This window comes from Spea bombifrons, chromosome 3 (assembly GCF_027358695.1).
Source record: "Spea bombifrons isolate aSpeBom1 chromosome 3, aSpeBom1.2.pri, whole genome shotgun sequence".
Taxonomy (NCBI): Eukaryota; Metazoa; Chordata; class Amphibia; order Anura; family Pelobatidae; genus Spea; species Spea bombifrons.
This window is the reverse complement of record NC_071089.1, coordinates 92111347-92133460: the sequence shown is the minus strand read 5'-3', so window position 1 is coordinate 92133460 and position 22114 is coordinate 92111347. Positions and strand designations below refer to the sequence as shown.

At 40.6% G+C, this 22114-nt stretch overlaps 2 protein-coding genes across 2 annotated transcripts; one reads left to right on the top strand and one right to left on the bottom strand.

The window, feature by feature from the left end:
• Positions 1–9154: 9154 nt before the first annotated feature.
• Positions 9155–15797, bottom strand: LOC128484072 (acrosin-like). Its single transcript, XM_053460389.1, has 5 exons — positions 15725–15797; positions 15228–15345; positions 10285–10550; positions 9683–9828; positions 9155–9364 (listed from the first exon to the last, which is right to left on the bottom strand). The coding sequence occupies exons 1-5, from the start codon at positions 15795–15797 to the stop codon at positions 9167–9169; spliced, it is 801 nt and encodes a 266-aa protein (XP_053316364.1). The 3' UTR covers positions 9155–9166.
• Positions 15798–17106: 1309 nt separating this feature from the next.
• Positions 17107–17873, top strand: C3H3orf80 (chromosome 3 C3orf80 homolog). Its single transcript, XM_053459553.1, has one exon. It carries the CDS (start codon positions 17248–17250, stop codon positions 17827–17829), a length of 582 nt encoding a protein of 193 aa, XP_053315528.1. The 5' UTR covers positions 17107–17247; the 3' UTR covers positions 17830–17873.
• The last annotated feature ends 4241 nt before the right edge of the window (positions 17874–22114 follow it).

The window sequence follows — 22114 nt, the reverse complement described above, 5'->3', positions numbered from 1 at the left end:
TCGGAGTAGCGGAGTAAGTTGACTTTAGCGGATATACCCATTCAGGGTACGGTGATCCGTTACAGGCTGGGCATGAGAGCATTTGGCCCCTGGGATGGTTTGAAGTAAAGATGTTGGGCCACTACCCAAACCTTTTCCCGGTGTTTGGGTACAATTCTACATCTAGCCAATACGATATTTAAAATAAGAAGTACTTTTAGTGGCATTTATGTGTGAATAACCCCCCAGGCTTAGATGTAAAATGAACACAATGAGGTCTGATATAGTGTGTTGAAGCATTGAAAAATGTTGGCCACTTGGTGTTCTCCTCGGGTTGGATATTGAGGACCAATGATGGTTAACATTTTTGTGATGCTTCATTTCAACCATATATTTTATATACATTCCTTACATATAGAAGACACACAATATAGTGAACTTGCATGTGAACGATAAATTATTTTCTTGCGGTTACGTGGTGTAGAGTGGTTTGTGTAGAGAGGCGCTGACAGGTTGAACATTTCTTCCTGCTTCACTAACTTCTACAGCTGGAGGGAAAGGGGCTTTCTACATCTTCTTGACACACACCAATGTGCTGACCCAACAATTATTTTTATTATTATTATTATTATTATCTTTTATTTATATAGCGCCAACAGTTTACGCAGCGCTTAATACAATACATAAATTCAAGGGATATGACAAGACAAGAATTGACAGACTAAGACAAACCGATACATTTGGTGGAGAGAGCCCTGCTCGCAAGCTTACAATCTAGAGGGAAAATGGGGTGATAAACAAACATAAGGCATAGAGAAAGGGTGAGAGGAATTGTGGGGGTATCAACAAGTGGCTGAATCTTGGTTACAGAAGAATTATGATGTTTCATCTTAAATTGTCCTTTTGAGCCACAATTTGGAGATTTGTTTCAGCTTCTTGTGTTTATGTAGAAAAAAAAGAGTAGGATTCAGACAAGATCACCTCTTGGGACAGCTCTTTAGAATGTCAGCTTGAATAGTTCTAGAATAATTGGATAGGCTGGGCAATACATTTGCAAAGTAGTGATGTCAATTTTTTTGCACACTGTAGCGAGGAGGTTCCACTGAACAACAGATGACCTGGAAAGTGTTTTGACTTATTATCCCTCAGTGAATCATGGAAATAGTATATATTTTCTTTTCTCCACTTAAAATTAATCAATTTTCTTAATTTGATACAGATGGCAGAAGTCTTTATGGCAAGCCCACACAGTGTGGATATGTCACAGATAGAAACTAAAACCACGTGTGTATGTGTTTTCACATCAACACAAGATCATTGTCAAACATAATTCAACAACTTTTCATACATTGGCTGTACTGATGTACAGTACTCTCCGCTCACTTCGCCTACAACCGTGCCAGTTGCCTGCAATGTCAGTGAGAGTGACATCCAACATCAGCAGGACCACCGACCTGCATCCTGAGATGTGAAGGCTCTGGGTAGCTGATAGAAGATAAGCTCATGTATCTTCCCTTAACAACTCTATCATACTTTATCTCACAGTACTGACAAAGTGATAACCTATATACTCTCTCGCTCATATTCATAGTTACATTATCATGTTATTAATCCGAGATGTAGATTAATTATTGAGATATAAAATCACCATATTTTTTACCAGAGTAGAAAAATTATACTTGAGCAAGGATAGTTTAAATATGAACAGAAATTATATATATATATATATATATATATATATATAGATAGATATATAGATATATATATATACAGTATATTTATATATAGTCATTCATTTACTGCCCATATAAAGCAGTCACGTTACTCCATCTCCTTGTTTGCGACTTTGTGTGGGTTGTTAAAAGGAAATAAATGGAAAAAAGAAAAAAATAATATGCTTCTATATTTGATGCAGAATACAAAGAGTAGGCTGCGAGTCGGGTTATGCTGTAAATAACAGTGCAGTGAAATCATACACAAGAAACCCATGCCTGTGTTATTACTGTGTCTTAAGAGAGACTGTGGTTTGGTATAAAGTCTCAGGGAAAAATAATTTCTTCAAATTCTATGGTGCCTGATGCATTCGTTATTGCTGTAATGTATTAACCCTGTTCTACAGTACATTGGCCTACAATTGTAGGTATTGTGTTTTGGAACTGCGCGGAAATACACTAGATTTTCCTGATTGCATAGACAGGACAATAGAACTTTTCATTTAATCCAACTGAGACCCAAATACTTGAGGCCTGAGTTCACATTAATGAAGTTATCGCAGAAGAATGCTGAAATATAGTCAGCATGTACAACTTAAATAATATCTCCCAACGTGATACGCATGTCATGATTAGAAAGGAGTCTACACAGAGCTGCAGCTGTAGTCTAGATGTCTTATTTTCATTTGTATTGAACTCTACTCACCCACATGTTGAGCTTCGGCCATAACATTGTATCCAAACAACAATGTCAAGCTGCCTTCAGCCATGAGGTCAACAACTATAAAATGGCTTTTATACTCCTGTGGCATCAGACCTAACACATGGTCTTGGGGGCAGATTTTCTGCAGCAAGCGTAATACAGAAAGTCCTGACTTCCAAACTTCCAGGTTCATCATTAGTCTGCTGGCTGACCATGTCTTAAAAAACCAGATAACTTTGCAAGAGAGCTACTTTTTTATTCCCTGACTTCAAACTCGCATTAGAGAGATTTCGGCCCTGGAGCAATCATACAGGAAGGGCCCCTTCTCTGGATTTCGTGACTTTAGCAACCATTTTTTCCCCTGCTTTTTCCCGTCTTGTCTATTCTTTTCTCTTTTCTGTTCTATTATTTACTCTTTTTTGTTTTAGTATTTTGTGCTCCATCTCTTTTTTTCCATTACACTTGCTGACATCTTTACTCACTTTTTTCTATATTCTTCCCCTTTTTCTTGCTTTTCTGCCTTTTACATGATTCATCCTCTTTCTAACATCTATTCTGTCCCAACTCACACATACATATACACGCAAACACACACACACACACACATATATATATAAATATATATATATATATATATATATGTATATATATATACTAGACTTGCGCATTCGTATTCGGGCGAACATGAAAAGGAACATGAAGGGTGGGGTTTACTTGTTCAGCCCGAATACCGAAGAAACGAACATGGCGACGGCAAGATGAAGACAAAGACACACAACACGTTTCGTTTACGAATCTCCCTGGTCCCTTCCCCATGTAGCCTACCTTATCTACGCAGCATCGCAGGGGTTTATGGGAGCGAAAAATCCGTAGGTTCGCCATCAGGAGCTAAAGGTCCGTGCAAGTGACTCTATTGGTCGCCTGCAATAGCCTCTATGCTGGTGCTAGAGTAGGCCCCTGCCAGCTACCAATAGGGTTGCTCGTACAGACCTTTAAAATGAGCAAAAAACTAAGAAGAAAAACGAACACGAAGAATGTACACAAATATTAGCCCGAACCGAACACAGGAACAGGCGAATATTTGTGGAATACGAAGATTTTTTTCCCCACGAAGATGAACATGAAGAGTTGACCGGCACCCAAGTTTAATATTGTAAGGGTTTAGTAGATGGAGCCCTGGATGCAAAGCTGGATATAAAGGTAAGAGTCAGAAGTGAGGTACCAGTAGGGATCGAGCGTAATCGTGGTCAAGACTAGCAGAGGGTCTGTTCAGGCAGCGTAGGTTCACAAACGATATTCAAGCAAAGGGTCAGAATCCATGGAGACAAAATAGACTGGATAGAATGTCACCATAATTAGTATACTGACAGCACAGTACATCTGAGCAATTTGGGTAAGGAGAGACTCAGTTTTATAGGGGCACAACCCTCTGACATCATCATTGGACCTAATTACCCCATCTGGAGTGTCCCGCCTACTGTCCCTTTAAGAGGCCGTCTTGTGTGCGCGCGCGGGCACACAAGGGGCCTGTGAGAGACGGAGGGCTTTCCTCCATCTCTGCCTGGACGGCCCCCCTTGTGCTCCTGGCGACCCGCGGCATGGGGTAGAAGGTCGCGGCACCGCCATCGCCCAGAGGGACAGCGTGGAGAGGAGAACGCGGCACGGGAAAGAGTAAAGCTTGGCGGTGGGAACCTGGCAAATATATACACACAAATACATACACACACAAGGGCGTAACAACCATAGTTGCGACCACTTGTCCATCCCTTTAAGGCCGGGAGAGCAGTGCTAGTGAAGATAGATGATTGCCACATGTTGTGTAACCGGATCGAATCACTGCTTTCTCCACTAATCTATCCTGAAAGAACCTGCCTTGGGGCGACAAATTACCCCTCATATGAAAGTGCCGCCAGGGTCCCATGGACCCACTAGGAACCATGTAAACACCTTGGTGCATCACTTGTCTAATCTTATTTTTTCTTTTTGCCTTTTAGAGGTTGACAGACATATGATTAAGTAGTTGGCACTCTAGAGGTTAATGATATTGTTATTGGGTATTTATTTTTTGCTAAATTGTGCTATCTTCAAAGGAGAACATGCCAATTTTCATCCAACTTGCATACTTTGCCCTGAAGCTTGGGCTGTAAACTTTGTGTAGACTTCTACACAAAAAGGCTTAGAAATGATACCTTTAATACTTTTAAACATTCCTATTTCTCCAGGCAAAGCTCATTTTTATAATTTCTTTCATCATACAACTTTATCTTGACTTTACCTCTCTTTTAATCGATCAACATTATTTTCTCCCAACAACTTGCGGGTACGGGAAAAAGCAGCACAGATTTCATTGCAATATAGATCAGTAAAGAAAAATATTTTTTTTTCATTAAACCCTCAAATTAAATATACTGTAAACGACTTTCCCATTAAAACAATGTATGGAAAATGCATTCTGCAAGGCTGCTCTGAAATAACTGTTGAAAACATGGTTAAACATTTCAAACATTGCTTTTAATTATCCCTGAAGATTGTAACTACTGGAGAGCAATGTGGAGCATGATAGCGTTATATGAAATCAATTAATAGTAATAAATAATAGGATTCTCCTGTTAGTCCAAGTAGAAAGTTTTAATGGACTCTGCATTATTTTAGCATTTGCCTTATTACTCAGTTCATCTATACGGCACAAATGCCAGCTTCACATGGTAGGTGTCCTGGTTTAATAGCTTTCACTGTATTCATCAATAAAATCTCTGCATATAGGTTATGCATAAATCAGGCAACATCAAAATATTACTAACTTTTTTGGGCCGCTACTATCCATATAGACTGGTTAATCCCATTCTAGAAATTTATGTGTGGTTTTTTTATTTAAGACAAAAAACATATTTTAACACTATCATAAAAAACACAGAAATAAAAAAGATAATAAGAAACCGAAACACATAGAAGCTCCAGGGCTTCCGCAGCTGAAGATTAACATTTATAGTCGTACCTAGCCGTGTCATTATGCGTAGTCTACAGTGTTACTGTCAGTGAGAAAAGATCGGCCTACTGAAGGGCAAACAGACTACAGACATCAACATAATGAAGAAATGGCAGGAATACGTTGGATTAATGCCAGGCTGTACAGTACAAAATGACACCAAAGAGTACACGGAAACCACAGAGGCCCAATACTGGCAGAACAAGGCTGTTTGTGAGCTTTCTAGCTGAAGCAAGCATTGGTGCATACAGTATACCTACAAACAAATGTTTTTTGTTTTATAATCTCAATAAGATTATGGAGGAGAGGCCATGACTGGTGCCATCACTCTCCCATTTGGTCACTTTCCATTCTTTAATAATGTAGTGGTAATTACGTAAAGACCGGTGATATGTCTCATGCTTCTTGCTGTTTTCTTAAACCAGTACTATAAAATGAGCCTGGGTCAAACTGGGTCAAAGGTCTATACCCTTCACATACCTTTTCTTCTTCATCCCTGTCCTCTGTTTTTTGCCTAAAATAGAAATATATGGCCTTGTATTTACTTCTGTCAAGGATTGTTATGAGTCAATACCAATGGGCCAATTCCACATCTCCCTTGCTACTATTTCTACAGAGTAGCAAAAAAGCAGTAACCTTACTTAACCCTCTTAGTGCTGCTTTTACGATTACTCTATATTCTCTTTTGGTGAACGTGTAGGTGTAGAAGATATTGAAAAGAGAGGCAAAGCAAATAACATAAAGCCCCAAATCTCCTCCATGTATTTATTTTGTGTTAAATTTGAATAGGGGGCTTCTTACTCCTATACCTGGCCATTAGGCTTTTCACTGTGGCAGAAAGCTATGGGTCCTTTTTGAAAATAACAGCAAAAAAAAAATTCTCTCTCTAGCGCTTTCTACTGTCAGGGGAGGGCTGGCAAGAGGAGCATTGTCTGTTTGCTTGCAATTCCTCATATGGCCACCAGGTCTATTATTTCAAAGACATTAACCAGAGTTTAAATGATGACTGGGTCCTCTCTGTGCTCCTTGCATGGATTTTCTACTCAATTATTTTCTGGAAATGTGTTTTAAGCATTATTGGATTGATCATATAAAGGTTTTGGGATGCTTTATTACCAGTAAAATTGCACCCTCCCGCCACCTCTACAGCTAACGCACAGATGTGTGGCTCTGTATATCTAAAAGTGAACATTTAGAACCAAAATGGGAACAAAAGTAAACATTTGGCTATAAATACTCGGAGGGGTAACTGATTACCCATGCTTAAAACTGTACTGTGATTCAAACCCCAGGACACCCCTGTGACATGTACATATACAGCTCTACATGAGTTAAATCTCTAATGGAAGAAAAGCCGCATTAAAACCATTAATAACCGTTCAATGGCCTTCATACATTTTTAATCAGCAGTGAATCCGAAATACTGAAAGAATATCCCAACATCAAAGTATATTTAAATAGTGGCCACAGGGAAAGCAAAAAACAGATCAATTACTTAAGTACAAAAAAAAGCTATTGAATTTGTTTAAGAAGGGGATGTGATGTATAAGTTGATTACCGTTATACATGTCTGTGATAGAGGACTATAAAAGAATGAAGTTATTGAAGTTATGTCACTGAAAATATATTCTGACGGGTTGCTACTGCAAAGACCTACTGCCCTTCAAAGAACTATCCTCTGTATACAACATAATTAACAAGAGCATTGGTGTTTCTTTCTATTTTGTGTGTTTTGTGTTTGGCAGGATCTCCAACACATCTCTTACCCTACAATACTGATGCATAAAGCAGCTGCCTAGTGATCTGAGATGGTAGGGGCATCATCACCATGTTCTCCCAAGTATTAGCAAGCATGCGCATCATGCGCCCCAGGACCAGTCCTCCTCCAATGTACATATAGGAGCTTCTGTAACCCCAAAGCACCCAACATCTGCTTCATATCAGCCAGTCATTTAATCATGTAAATCTCCCCCCTAGATTTAGTAGTTTTAACCCATCTTTTCAGCTTCACCCATTTTAGTTTACCTCCTGAGCCCTTTTTTTTAACTTTACATTTGTCCACCTCCACGTTATCATTTGCCTTTCTGTTTGTTTTGTGTTTTTTTTTATTTGGATTTCTAACAGTAAAACAATATGCATCCAAAAGTTATTTTACTTACTCCAAATGATATCACAGTCAAAACACTGAATAATAGGGAAAAGATCAGTCACTTTAAGAAGAGAAAGGTACAGCGGTGCTACCGGCAATTGATAAAGTGTCATTAATAGGGCGGATCTTCACAAGCATTTAACATTGAACAAGGAGGAAGGACACTATACTGTAAGAGAACAGCAACTAAAAGGAATTTTCCCCAACTTTAGGGAGAATAGGTTTTTACTAGTACCACTGAAACCCAGTTTGAAACCATAGTGTCGTTTTCCATTTCAACTCATTTTTGGGAAATTGTTAGTCCAGCTTGACACCTTTTATTGGGCTAACATTAAAAAAAGATGTAAGAAATACATCTGAAGTTACCGAAGCTTCAAGGGACCTCTCGTCGATCATACGCATTAAGCTGCATAGAATGACTGGAGTGTCCCTTTAAAATGTTTGATTTTTAATGACACTTTTCCTTTAAGTGCTGGGGATATAGGGTAGGGTATAGGTTTATGACAGCACACAATTTAACATTGCTGCCACCAGGCTGCTGCTATAATATATATATTATTTCAACTTAAAGCTCTCTGAATTTTGCTCTATATATTCCCAAAAAATAAAGCAACCCATTTGGACAAAGCAAAGGTATTTTGCCAACAAGCATACACGTGATCATTTATGTGCCAATAATCAAGGAGAACAAAAACACCTTTAATAATCCCTGGACCATGGAAGAAGCAAATGCTATTTTGTGTAGAAGAGTGTAGGCTGCAATCATTTGCTGGGACAATCACCAAAGTCATTCCAGTGCTGAGATCCAATTGCAATAATTTCAGACCGTGTCTACAAGTGGTGAGTAATGTTAAGAACAATCCTGCATACAAATATACAGGCGTCTCATACCACGTCCTTTGCGGTAGCTCAGTAGCTAATATCCATGGTCACAGACGGCGTTTGGACTGCTATCTCCTCTGGTTATTGGAAAACATATAGTAATGAAGAAAACCCATAATGTTAAGAGATGGGAATAAATAAGAAACAAGGGTGATTTACTGGAAAACTTTCTTACTATATTATACATTTCTTATTATTCTAGAATGCTCTCCTTTTGAGAACAGGTGGATACATACAGTAGATAAGAGAAAAGACAGAGTTGAACCATCTAGTCTCCCTTTTTTGAATCACATATGTATTTATTCTAGAGGTGAGCCTAGTGTCAGCAGCACCCGGTTGCAGTGCAATAGCCCTTGGGTGTGCCTAGTGTGCCTAAATTCCCTTCATTTGGAATAGCTAATGTGGATGAAAAGAAGAGCAGCCAGAGCGTAACATTTCAGTAGCCACCCGGTACCTTGTTACGTCACAAAATCATGACTACCACTAATGCCCCTGCTTGATTCTCTTATCCTCTTAAAATTTTCTGTTCATCACAAGTACACGCATTATCGATGCATTTCTATTTATTGTTTTGCTAAGCTATACAATATATAACGGATTACTGGCATGCTATACTGTTCTGTCTTGGAAAGAGATTGCTCCAATTTGCTGAAAAGTTCTTTCTACATCTGGAGCACTCTAGAATGGAACAGTTTTGCATTTTTTTCGCTGATTTGGGCCGATTTGGTTGTTTTTGTTAACGAACCTTCACATGCTTATTTTTTATAGTTTTTAGATTTAGGTTTCGTGTTGTCTGAGATATGTTCAAAAATCCACTTGAGGTAATACTGAGTAGATGTGTAAACGCCAGGCCGTTGCTTCTGACCACAGCCAGAGCCCCAGCTGGTTATCCCGACCACAGTGTAGAAGTTAGCTTTCCTTCTTTTGCACATCAAAGGTCCTCCACTGTCACCCTGCGTGAATCAAAGAAAAGCAAGCGATCCTTAAGAAGACTCTCGATAATTACTATACATTAATTGGACAATAATTAGATCCAAGAGATCTCTGTTGTTGCTGCTCCTTCCTGTGTTCATATACTATCTTGCCCCCCCTGTCTAAACTGGCATCCATTCCTCACATTTCCTGTAATGATAATTAAGAAGTCTTTACTTCTTTTCTGACCCATGTGACTTGTGAAAACAAGCTAGATTATCTCACAGCTGTTTTATGAGACATGTGCTGTCCAGGGTGTTTAAAAAAGTATCATCACTGAGTAAAAAAAAATGGATTACCTGGCATGTATCAAAAGTTCCCTGTTCATATCCTGCACATAGGTTGTAGTTACCCACGGCTCCATTGTACCAGTTGGGCTTGTTGCAGCCTTCCACTGGAATGAAATTCACTGGAACCCCGTGAAGGATATCTGATGGTTTAATGGCTGAGAAGAAAAAAATACATCAATTGCATGACTGCCATCAGAAATATTGGGGCCCAGTACAAAACTTCAAAAACAGTGCCCTTTCCTCGTCCTACTCCATGCTTCTCCAACAAACTTCAGAATAGGGCCACTAGGCCCTAAAGCTCGCATTGGGGCCACCAGACTCAAAAATCCGAAAAGGGAACATCTGGGCCCCAAAGCCCCCTGTCTGCCCTGGCCATATACATAGGTAATGATGGCAGCTCATATCGAATAATTGGATACAAATTAATCAGAGTAAATGCAGTGTGAAAATATACAAGAATAATAAAAAATGGGTGTATCTAGAAATATAGAATTTGACAATAAAAAACATTCAGTCCATTTTAGTGTACTAACGGGGAAATAAACATACAGTTCTAGAAAAGCAGAAAGTCTATACAGATGTACAAAACCTCTGGATAAAGCCATGCTTACATGTTTCATCAGGAGCTCCCCAGCCTGCGACGTAGCAGTCGGCCATTTTGCTGAGAACGGCTTGTTCGGCAGGAAGGCACGCTGGCTGAGTGTATTCGTCAAATACGATTGGCTGATTCAGCCTGAGCAAGGCGATGTCATTCTGTTCCAGTTCAGGGTAATATTTCTCATGTTCAAACTTTTCTTGTATAGTTTGTATCTGAGTGTTTATTTCTTTGTTTGAGAGTTGGTTGGCGCCAAACACCAGCCTCCACCAATAATATTCACTGATTAAACCAAAGAAAGAATTATTTGTGATCTTTCTTTCTTGGGCATTAACATATATTAAAGAAATTCTTCAAATGAGTACAAGTCATGTCTCCCCCTTTTACATATATATATATATATATATATATATATATAATGTCAAAAAATCAGAGTATTGCAGAGTATGCGGTGATACCTTTTTTATTGGACTATAACATAATATTTAAAAGACAAGCTTTCGAGAGTTATCCTCCCTTCATCAGGTCCGAAAGCTTGTCTTTTAAATATTATGTTAGTCCAATACAAAAGGTTATCACCGCATACTCTGCAATACTCTGATTTTTTGACATTGTGTCTACTGGACTAATACGGCTTCACCCTTTTAAATTATATATATATATATATATATATATATATATATATATTTGTATATTTATTTATAATAATCATGTTACATATTAATTGAGATCACTGATGGTTATGAATTGATTGAAACAATTTACTTTTATATGTATTATGATATGTGTATTATATCTGTGGATTTATTGGAATAATTTATGATTTTTTATACATCCACCTTAATTTATATATTTAATTCATATGTATTTATGTATTCATTCTTATCTTGTATATTTATTGGCATTTACTCGAGTTTCATGATCTGCATTTTGTATTATTTCAGTTGATATACCACACATACGAATATGTTTATGTTCACCTTTATGGTATATGTATATTCAGTGTCGATGGAATTTACAATCAGTTGGTTTTTCATTTATCTTTTGTGATTAATAATTAAGGCTAGTATTTTCAATATCAGTTCCTATACGGCAATCACTTGTCTATGATGAAGCCCATATTGGTGAAACGCGTCAGACACAGATTCTCTGTCTTATGTCTGCGTAGAAGAACAATAAAGCTTTGTGGTTTTAAAGGATGTATTGGCGTCTTTGCATCTTTGCGTAATTGTCATTCGGAGTGCATAATCTGCTCACGTTGTTTCTTTCATTAACATATATAATATGCCATGTTTTGGGGGATTTTTTTTGTCAGGTTTCAAAAAGATAAGCCCCCATTAGTTTAATGGAGGGAATAAGAATAGTTAAATCCCTATATTCAATATCCTGAGCGGACAAATTAAGGAATACACTAGACAGCTAATTCCACCTGGCATCACACCATTGTTTTTGAGTGGACCCTGTGCTCTATTTTTGTGCTCTGATTATTATATGAAATGTTTCTATTAACCCCTTAACCCCTTCGCGACCTTTGCCGGTTCAGGACCGTCATGACAAGAAGGTCACTAAATGACCTTTGACGGTCCTGAACCGTCAAAAAGTTAAATAAGCTTAGAAAGTGATCAACGATCACTTTCTTCGCTTAAACGGCCTTGCTGCAATGCCTCGATGTCGAGGCATTCAGCAAGGCCGAGATCGGCATCGGGGGCCATGTCTGGCCCCTCCCCGGGGCGTCAACAGCCGCCATACATTGTATGGCGGCGGACGCCCGTTTTAAAAGCGTTTAGGAGGCGATCAACGATCGCCTCCTAAACTTAAATGGTGTCGCTGGAATGCCTCGATCAGGAGGCATCCAGCGACACCAAACACTTACCTTTAGGTGGGCTGTGACCGCTCCGGAGAGCGGTCACAGCCGCAGCTGCCGGTGATCTTCGCCATCAAGTAAGATGGCCGCCGCTCTGTAAAAAAAAACAAACAAGAAAAAGTTTGCTAGATGGTCTCCAGACCCTCTAGAGAACTGGCTCCACTTGCTGGTTGTATACAGGTACTGCATTCAACCATGCAAGTCAATGGAGCCCAGCTTTCTAATCACTATGTGATTAGTAAAATATTCAAAAAAAAAATGGAAAAAAAAAAAATGTGCTAACATTTAAAAATAATTATGCAGTGATGTCACTAGATGAACCATCCAGTACCAGCAAAATGTGTAAAAAAAATATAAAAAAAAGTATTAAAAAAATAAAAAAATAAAAAAATAAAGTTTATTATTTTGAGCAAGTGCTAAAATTTCTCAAAAATCTCAAAGAGTTAAAATAAAAGCACTTCAAATACCCAAGGGGTGTCTAATATATAAAAAAAATGGCTGATGGGGTAAATTGGAGTGGCCTAGCTCACAGATAGGGCATAGGTACAGACTGACCAAAATGGAGAAAAAAAGCGCACTTCCCAAATGTGGCATTTTAAATCTGAAACAACCCGACAAACCCATGCATGTCGGGTATCACTGCACTCAGGAGATGTTCCTGAACACATATTGGGGGGTTGTTTGACAGTGACATATACCAGAACCTGTATATCTATAACTAAAGTACAATTTGTGTGAAAAAAATTACTATTACAAAGTTTGACAAAGTGTAGTTCTATAATTGGTGCATGGAAAGGGTTAAAATAACAGCATTCGGAATACCCTGGGGTGTCTAGTTTTCCAAAATGTATGGTTTGAATGGGTTAAATTGAGTTAACCGGCTTCAAAGATATTCCAAAGAGGAGATGGAGGCAGAATGACCAAATGACCACCTGAATTACGCATGCCCCAAAAGTAGCCTTTTACCAGCCAAACAATCTGACAAACCCATGCATGTGGGGTATCGCTGTACTCAGGAGATGTTCCTGAACACACATTGGGGTGTTGTTTGATAGTGACATATACCAGAACCTGTATATTTATAACTAAAGTACAATTTGTGTGGAAAAAAAAATAAAAAAAATTACTATTACAAAGTTTGACAAAGTGTAGTTGTATAATTGGTGCATGGAAAGGGTTAAAATAACAGCATGTGGAATACCCTGGGGTGTCTAGTTTTCAAAAATATATGGTTTGAATGGATTAAATTGAGTTAACCGGCTTCAAAGATGTTCCAAAGAGGAGATGGAGGCAGACTGACCAGATTTGTTAAAAAAGATTTGGAAATCATAAAACGCTGCTTGTACTTATTGCCCTATAACGTACAAAAAACAGCAAGAAAACATAAAAACATTGGGTATCTCTAAACTCAGGACAAGTAGTAGAATCTATTTAGCTAGTTTTTTTACTTGCTTTTTTAGGTGAGTAAAAGATTTTGCAAATAAAAGTCATAAAATGTCTTTTTTTTCAATTTTTCACCATGTTTTTTTTATTTTTTTTTATAGTAAATAAGATGATACGATCAAAATAATGGTATCTGAAGAAAGCCCATCTTGTCCTGAAAAAAACAATATATAACTTATGTGGGTACACTAAATGGGTGAGGAGAAAATTACACCTGAACACAAGCACCACAAAAGTGTCAAAACAGCCTCGGTCCCACAGGGTAGAAAACGAAAAATGAGCCCGGTCCTTAAGGACCGTTTAACGCTTTTAAAACGGGCGTCCGCTGTTGACGCCCCGGGGAGGGGCCAGACATGGCCCCCGATGCCGATCTCGGCCTTGCTGAATGCCTCGACATCGAGGCATTGCAGCAAGGCCGTTTAAGCGAAGAAAGTGATCCTTGATCACTTTCTAAGCTTATTTAATTTTTTGACGGTTCAGGACCGTCAAAGGTCATTTAGTGACCTTCTTGTTATGACGGTCCTGAACCGGCAAAGGTCGCGAAGGGGTTAAAAGATCCTAATTATTTGTAATACAAAATGCGCAGGTTCTCCGTCTCCTAAACTGTTCCAACTTTGCATTGTTTCTCCCATAAAACAATTAAGTGACTTACCGTATTTGCTCGATTATAAGACGACCCTGATTATAAGACGACCCCCCAAAATCTAAATATTAATTTAGGAAAAAAACAAAAAGCCTGAATATAAGACTACCCTATAGGAAAAAAAGTTTTACTAGTAAATATTAATTCATGTAAACAATATTTTCATATTTAATAAAAGCTATGATTGAGAAAAAAAATTTTATTTCCTTTTATTTGCCAACCTGCCCCCCCAGTTATGCACATCTGCCCCCAGGGTTGCCACTCTGCCCCCAGAAATGCCTTATACCCCCTATTTGCCACTCTGCCCCATGATATGCCTTTTAATCCCCTATATGCCAGAGTGGCATATAGGGGGTTAAAATGCATATCATGGGGCAGAGTGGCATATAGGGGGTTAAAAGGCATTTCTGGAGATATATATATAACTGCTAACAGCAATCACACCCCTATCAAGCCAAGGCAGCCAGTACATGCTGGAACCTAGGATGATAGGAGTGTGAGTACAGCCTCCCTATGCCATGCTACCACCACCACCCTTACACATCCATACTAACACACACTCATTCACAAACATTTAAATACTCATTCATTCCATTAATCACATATACACACACACGCTCAAACCCCCCAGCCCCCCACCCCCTTACCTGAACTGCTGATCTCTCACTCAAGACTTCTGCAGGGGCCCGCTGTGCGTGCAACTTCTCTGGCCCCGCCCCCAGAGGAAGGAGGGGGGAGGCAGAGTTTTGTGACACGCAGCTAGCTTCTTGTTCTCCTGCTGCTCGCGACCAAAGCCCGGTAAGTAGCATGGCCCCACCGGACATTTTGAGGTCTGATTAGTAGACGACCTCGATTATAAGACGAGGGGTATTTTTCAGAGCATTTGCTCTGAAAAAAACCTCGTCTTATAATCGAGCAAATACGGTACTTGCCGCGATCCTTGAAACAATGGGCAGCTGTCAGAACCCACAAATTATTCAGGACGACACCGCCGCATAAGTGAAAATACCCGTCTTCACTATGCTCCTGAATACTAACCATCCAGGGCCAGTTACCCGGCTCCGAATTCTTTCCCCCCACCACGCGGGAGCCACGGAAATCCACCACTAGTGGTCTGTTTCCACAGACTGAAATAAAAATAAAATGTTTGAAGGTAAAATAACATATGCTGCGAACAAATACAATAGAGGCGGAGAGAATTTTAATACAAAGTTGTTTTAATCTTCCCATTTTTTCTTAATAAAAGTTACATTGTGACAGATGTCTGGTCCCATCCTCAAAATCCCAAACACAAGCAGAATATTTCACCGTATAATAAAGATCAAAACAGAAATGAGTTATCGCATGCTAGACATGTAATATATTATATATTATATATTATTCTGCATAGTCTTGGTTTACAAATATCAATTACCCATAAGAAAACATGTTATTTTTCTCATTTTTAACTTTGATGTCATGTTAAAATAACAGGCACTTTCCCTCTGTAATAAGAGATATATTCACCTGCATGATCAGAGCTCTCGGAAGCACTGAAAAGAACTCTTACAAAAAGAAAGATCAGGTATAGCTGCTTCATGCTTAGACCATCACATTGAAAAGCTATGTGCTTATTAAACAGAATATAGAGAACATATACCTGAGCGTATTATGACATCATTAATGCAGAATCAGCTAGGAGGTCAGAGAACGATGTAAGCGTAAAACACGGGCAAATACTTTGTAGGAAAAATAAAGGAATAAAAAAAAATCACATAAATGTAGAAAAAGTAATATTAATAGCACACAAACAAATTCACAGCTTTTTGAGCAAGTCTATTGGATCGTATATTTACTGGCAACACACACTTTAACAGCACTGAATTGCTATAGGGGCACTCAGGATTTCTTGAATATGTTTACTGTGTTTGTCTATATTACTATTTCTGGGAGTCTGCTTCATGTATCCACTACCCTTTCTGTAAGTAAGTGGAGCATATCATTTACATGAATGTGAACGCGTGACCTGTTCTGTGGTAGGGGTGCCTGGGACTAATCCTGCTGATTTCATCTTTTTTATTCTGCAAATGCCCATCATATATATATATATATATATATATATATATATATATATATATACACACACATACAGTATAATGTAGTACATGTCCCACTAAGCTCTGCTAGCCAAGGCTTGAAACCATGACATTTGAGTCAAGACCCCACTGTTTTCATGAGGCAGCAGTGATGCCCTTTGGTGTCCGTTGTTTAAATGCCCCCCACCCCTCCTAACTAATGGATCTATCCCTGCTCTGCACTAACTGCTGGATCTCTCCTGCTCTGCACTAACTGCTGGATCTCTCCCCACTCTGCACTAACTGCTGGATCTCTCCCCGCTCTCCACTAACTGCTGGATCTCTCCCGTCTCTGACCTAACTGCTGGATCTCTCCTGCTCTGCACTAACTGCTGGATCTCTCCCCTCTCTGACCTAACTGCTGGATCTCTCCCCACTCTGCACTAACTGCTGGATCTCTCCCCACTCTGCACTAACTGCTGGATCTCTCCCCACTCTGCACTAACTGCTGGATCCCTCCCCGCTCTCCACTAACTGATGGATCTCTCCTGCTCTGCACTGACTGCTGGATCCCTCCTGCTCTGCACTGACTGCTGGATCTCTCCTGCTCTGCACTGACTGCTGGATCTCTCCTGCTCTGCACTGACTGCTGGATCTCTCCTGCTCTGCACTGACTGCTGGATCTCTCCTGCTCTGCACTGACTGCTGAATCTCTCCTGCTCAGGGTGAGCTGCTCTCCACACCTCCACTCATAACACGATCAAGTTGTCTGAGTCCAAGGTCACTGGAACAAAGAACCCTAATGTGAGATGAGCCTCATCCTCCGCTCCTCGCCCCAGAAGGTAGCAGCAGCAGCACACGACTGGGGGCAGCTATCCCGTGACAAGCTCCCCTCCCGGAGGGCTCATTAAGAGGATGTGATCTGGCTGGTGGCACCTCCGAGGTGTGCGGGCTGCTGCTGCTGCAGTGGGGAGGATGGTGCGCTGTTTTCGGGAAGGGTCCCTGGTGATCACAGGGGTGCTGCTGTGGTGGGATCTCCTGCCCGGGTCCCAGGCCGGCTGGAGCTGCGGGGATCTGCTGTGCGGAGAGAAGGAGGGCTGCTGTGTGTTCGGAAACGTGAGTCACACCGAGATCAGATGCTGCCAGCTGCCCTTCCACACTTTCCTGGACAATGTGGGCTGGTTTGTCCGGAAGCTGTCCGGGCTGCTCATCCTGCTGGTGCTGTTCGCCATCGGCTACTTCCTGCAGCGTATGATCTGCCCCAGTCCCCGTAGGTATACTCGGCGGCAGCAGCAGCGGGGACGCGACGGCCCGGGACTCCTCAACGATACCAGCTCGCAGGACTCGCTCATAGACAGCGTGCGGCGGCTTCCCGAGCACGAGCTCCGCGTCATCTCATCGCCGGTCTTCCTGCAGCTGCCGAGCTACGAGGAGGTGAAGTACCTCCCCACCTATGAAGAGTCCATGAGACCCGGGCAGGTCATCTTGCCGGTATCGCAGGTCCCCGTGTACACCGCAGAAGACGACGGGGGGCGAGGATCCCAAACCCCCCACTGACACGAAAGGGACCGGGACCTCTGTGATGAACAGCATGCGGAGGTGATCGCCAGCACTAGCATTCTCATCAACCTCAGCCAGTAGGAGCAGGGCATGATAGGAGTTGCAGTCCTGAGCAGTTGGCATGCCAGAGGTTACCTATGGCTGATTTACACCAATTCTTCCTTTGGTACCCCTTCACCCCCTCCCGCCCCATATACTCTGTTTACCCTCCTCTGCCCCAGGGCTTTCTCTGCCATCCTGCAGACCCCCTCCCCATCTCTTCCCTCCATTGTCCTGCATTTCACCCAGTTCCATATTACTCCATATTGTCCTGCGATGCCCTCTGCTCTGCTCTGCAGCTGGTCTTTATGGCAGATTCATGAGTACATCTCAAAGGGTTAATGTGCTGTAAATGAAGTCATCTTTTGGTTGGTTTTGTGTGCCAGGCGTTGCATGTTCCAGCGCATTCAAAAGGTACCTTGCGTTTAAAGGGGACCTATTTAACCCGAATAAATTGAATGTCTCATTTGTAATATAGCCGAGACCCGACTTGCTTCTATTTTCCCGCGTTGTTCTTTCCCGTTACATGTCTCTGCTGCAGGGCTCTGGCCAGTGGGCTCTCTACTCTTTGCATCATTCTGCTGCAGAATCCCCATTCCCCACTTTCTTCTGCATTCTCTGCGTGCTCCACCGGTGTTCTATGATGAGCTTATTTTATGGCGCTCGGCCTGCTTCACCTGCCCCGTTACACCTTGCTGTAAAAACCCTTACAGTTCAGGGCACTGATGGCTCTCGCAATGCTGCAGAACAGGCAATTTCATCATTCAATGCCTTGCTTATAGCTTGTTCCTTTCCTACAACCCCTTCTCCTTCCCCCTACCATTAAATACAACTTAAATACTGTCCTCTCCAAATGCTCTTCCATGAATGGACTGCCAGCCTTGGGCAAGAGTCGTTTGCTTGGTTTATTGGAAAAAAATCCTTGGGCAGCAAAATATAGAGAAGCCCTTTGAGTTTTGCCCCCATCGGGTTAAAGACCCAGCTTCGCAATACCAATTGCTGACAGCACCCGTGTCAGTGGGAAAACTATACTGGACTTTGATGGGATAATCAATAAACTCTTCCTAGAAACCTGGATGCTGACTCTGGATAAAGAGACAGTGAAGACCATACTATCCGTCATACTACACCTCGAGTGTTATATACAACCTATATCGCAAGTGCCTGATCAAGATATGCTATTCCGTCTCATATATAAGCACTAACCTTATTGCCCTTCATCAGGCTGGACAGGAGCTGTGGGCACTGTTGACTAAGTGCGGGATGCAGCGTAAGGTACTTCGGATCCGTTTACTAGCATCACACCCTAAGTGAAAGTATGATGGTAAACGCCTCTGTGCCTTAAATCCAAGTTTTCTTTCTTCAGACACAACACAGAAGCCATAGACTTTGCAGCATGCGCGACTAACAGCTGTGACAGATAGGATATAGACCATATTCACACTTTCTAATGCCTAATATTTTCGCACTTTCAGAATTGTTTATTTTTTATTTGCATCGTTAGAACAAGATTCGTGATTGTCAGATGTGTTTCTTTGGATAGTCACACAGAGAAGCCAAATGTTGGGCAAATATATGTCTTGGTATGCAGCGTTCAGATGGGATGACCGCAGGACCTGTATATGTCACATTACTGACCACACGTGGAACATGCTCCCCTGTCACATACATGCCGCAGACTTCAGGACAGAACTTTAGATTTGCCGGACAGCTACATGTGACATGTATAGGTTAGTTGGCAAAGATATCAGATTTGGTCACCCTGGCAGACTCTTATGCTTTGATGACCAGACATCCTCTGTCTCCATGTGATATGAATTCTGAAGGGTTGCCCGATGGCTGATGTTGTTATAGATTCTGTTTATATAGAAATTATCAGCAGAAGACGACAGATAAGGTTATCAGATCAGCCAATTAAAGAAACATCTATGAAGTTTACATGTTACAGTGAAACAAAAGGATTTGCCTTTCCTGACTTCTTCTATTTTTGCTTATTTGTCACATTTAAATGTTTCCGATCATCCAACTCATTTTAATATAATACAAGGATAACCTGAGTAGACACAAAATGCAGCTTTTAAATGATCATTTTATTGATTGAAGGTAAAGAGTTAATCAATACCTCTATCACCCATGTGAAAAATAATTGCCCCCTATACCTAATAACTGATTGCCTCCAAGGACAACACAATCAAACGGCAATGGGTCTTTTTTATCGCTTGTTTTAAGTCACCAACTGGTAGGGAGCAGAATTCATGGTTCCATCATTTATGGCCAATTGACCAGGCCCTGAAGCAGTAAGGCAGCCCCAGAAGATCACACTACCACCACCATCGTGTTTGACTGTTGGTAGGATGTTCTTATTGTAAGATGCTGTGTTAGCTTTATGTCAGATGTAACGGGACCCATGTCTACCAAAAAGTCTACAGCAATGGTTTTCACCTTCCAACTCTTCCAACTCTCCCATGGATGCCGTTTCTGCCCGCTTTCTTTCTTATTGTTGTAAATAGAGACCTTAACTGAGGCAAGTGAGGGCTGTACTTCTTTACATGTTAGTCTGGGTACTATTGTCACCTCCTGGATGAGTTGTCCATGTGCTCTTGGAGGAAGTTTGGTAGGCCGACCACTCCTCAGAAGGTTCACCATTGTTCCAAGTACATGGAACATTTAAAAACTGCGTTCTGTGTTTGCTCAGGTTATCTTTGTCTAATATTAAAATTAGTTGCATCTTAAACATTGAAGGGTGACAAATATGCAAAAATAGAAGACATCGGGAACGGGGGCAGGTAATTTTTCCCAGCACTGTACATTCCAGCCCTTGACAGGTGCTTCCCATTGGTATGTACAGAATGGGGTGTCTGGCCTTACAAAAGCTACTTAAGAGGCGTAGGGAAAAAACAAGTAGCATGTTATGGATTCCTATAAGCGTTTTAGTCATGTTTATTTATGTTTTCAGCATTTTTCTCACAGATATGGAGTGTGCCAGCGACTTGAGACATACTCAATGGTAATCAGAGAGCTGCCGGTAGATTGAGAGTCATCTGTTAGAGACCCAAAACTGGGGTTACCAGCGTTTCCCATTATGGAAAATGCATTCTGTAGGGTGGCACAGAAGCCGTTGGATAATTGTTTAAATATCTATACTAGGCAAGGTTTTTAAATGCTGCTTCAAAGATGACTTATTCCAGAACCCCCAAAATGTAGTTTCTTTTGTAATTTGTTCATACCGAAACAAGGAGCTATTTTGTGAGCACAATGGTTTTTAGATTGACCGTAAACAGATTGCAAGCATTTGGAACAAAAAACACAAAATGCTCTATTCACTAAAGGGTGAGACGTCTTCAAAGTCTACTTACCTGTTGAACTATACATTATACTGGGCCAGCTTAGCCTTTCACATTGGCAAAGGCTGCCACTGTTGGACCTTCATAATGTATAGGGCTGTGAAGGGGTTGACACACTACTCACCTGCAAACTTTCTTTTTAGTGAATAAACCCCAACATGCTAAATGTGGAAAAAAGCTGCTACAGCGATTGCTCTATGTATTAAGAATTTTTTACAGTGTTGCTTTTAATAAATATGGTTAATATTCTTTTTCATTTATGTATAGAGAGTAATATAAATGATATTCATATCAAAAACTGTTATTATGCCTCCTCCAGCCCAAACTAATGGAACGTGATTAGATACCCTCAGTATTAAACTTGTCACTTCGCCCTAAATGCTTTCACTTCTTGGGATATGTTCTTTTTAAGTTATTTATACCTAAATAGCAGTTATGTGATTAGGAGTGTTTCTTAAAGACGTCTGGATTTCTGTGGGGATTTTTTAAAAGCCATTCTTTATTCAGGTGCCCTGTTGCATTTTTGATCCCCAGATAGTGGCGCCATCTTGTTAACCATCTCCGTATTGTCAGGGCGGCCTTATCTAATAAGCACAACATCCAGGTTACAACAGTAGTTGTTGAGCAGAATGGTTATATTGTTTAGTAGGTGGAACAGTACCTTAAATTCCACCCAAAGAGAATGAAATGTATTGGAAAGACTTTCGTACTGTTTCCATGTAATTGATGAATGACATGGGCTCCTGTGGACCCTTAATGAAAATTCCCCCCCTGCTTTATGGAATAATATAAATATTGAGAAGGTGTTGACCTGTCTTAGCTACTGTGTTTATACTCACAGAGGAGCATTAACTTGTTAATTACAGTGGTCCCAATAACGCCCTAGGTGTGATGAAGTA

Coding starts and splice junctions, on each gene's coding strand:
- LOC128484072 (XM_053460389.1), bottom strand. CDS start 15,797: ATGAAGCAGCTATACCTGATCTTTCTTTTTGTAAGAGTTCTTTTCAGT. Junction 15,346..15,724: donor CGAGAGCTCTGATCATGCAG/GTGAATATATCT, acceptor TTTTTATTTCAG/TCTGTGGAAACAGACCACTA. Junction 10,551..15,227: donor CAGGAGCATAGTGAAGACGG/GTATTTTCACTT, acceptor TGGTTTAATCAG/TGAATATTATTGGTGGAGGC.
- C3H3orf80 (XM_053459553.1), top strand. CDS start 17,248: ATGGTGCGCTGTTTTCGGGAAGGGTCCCTGGTGATCACAGGGGTGCTG.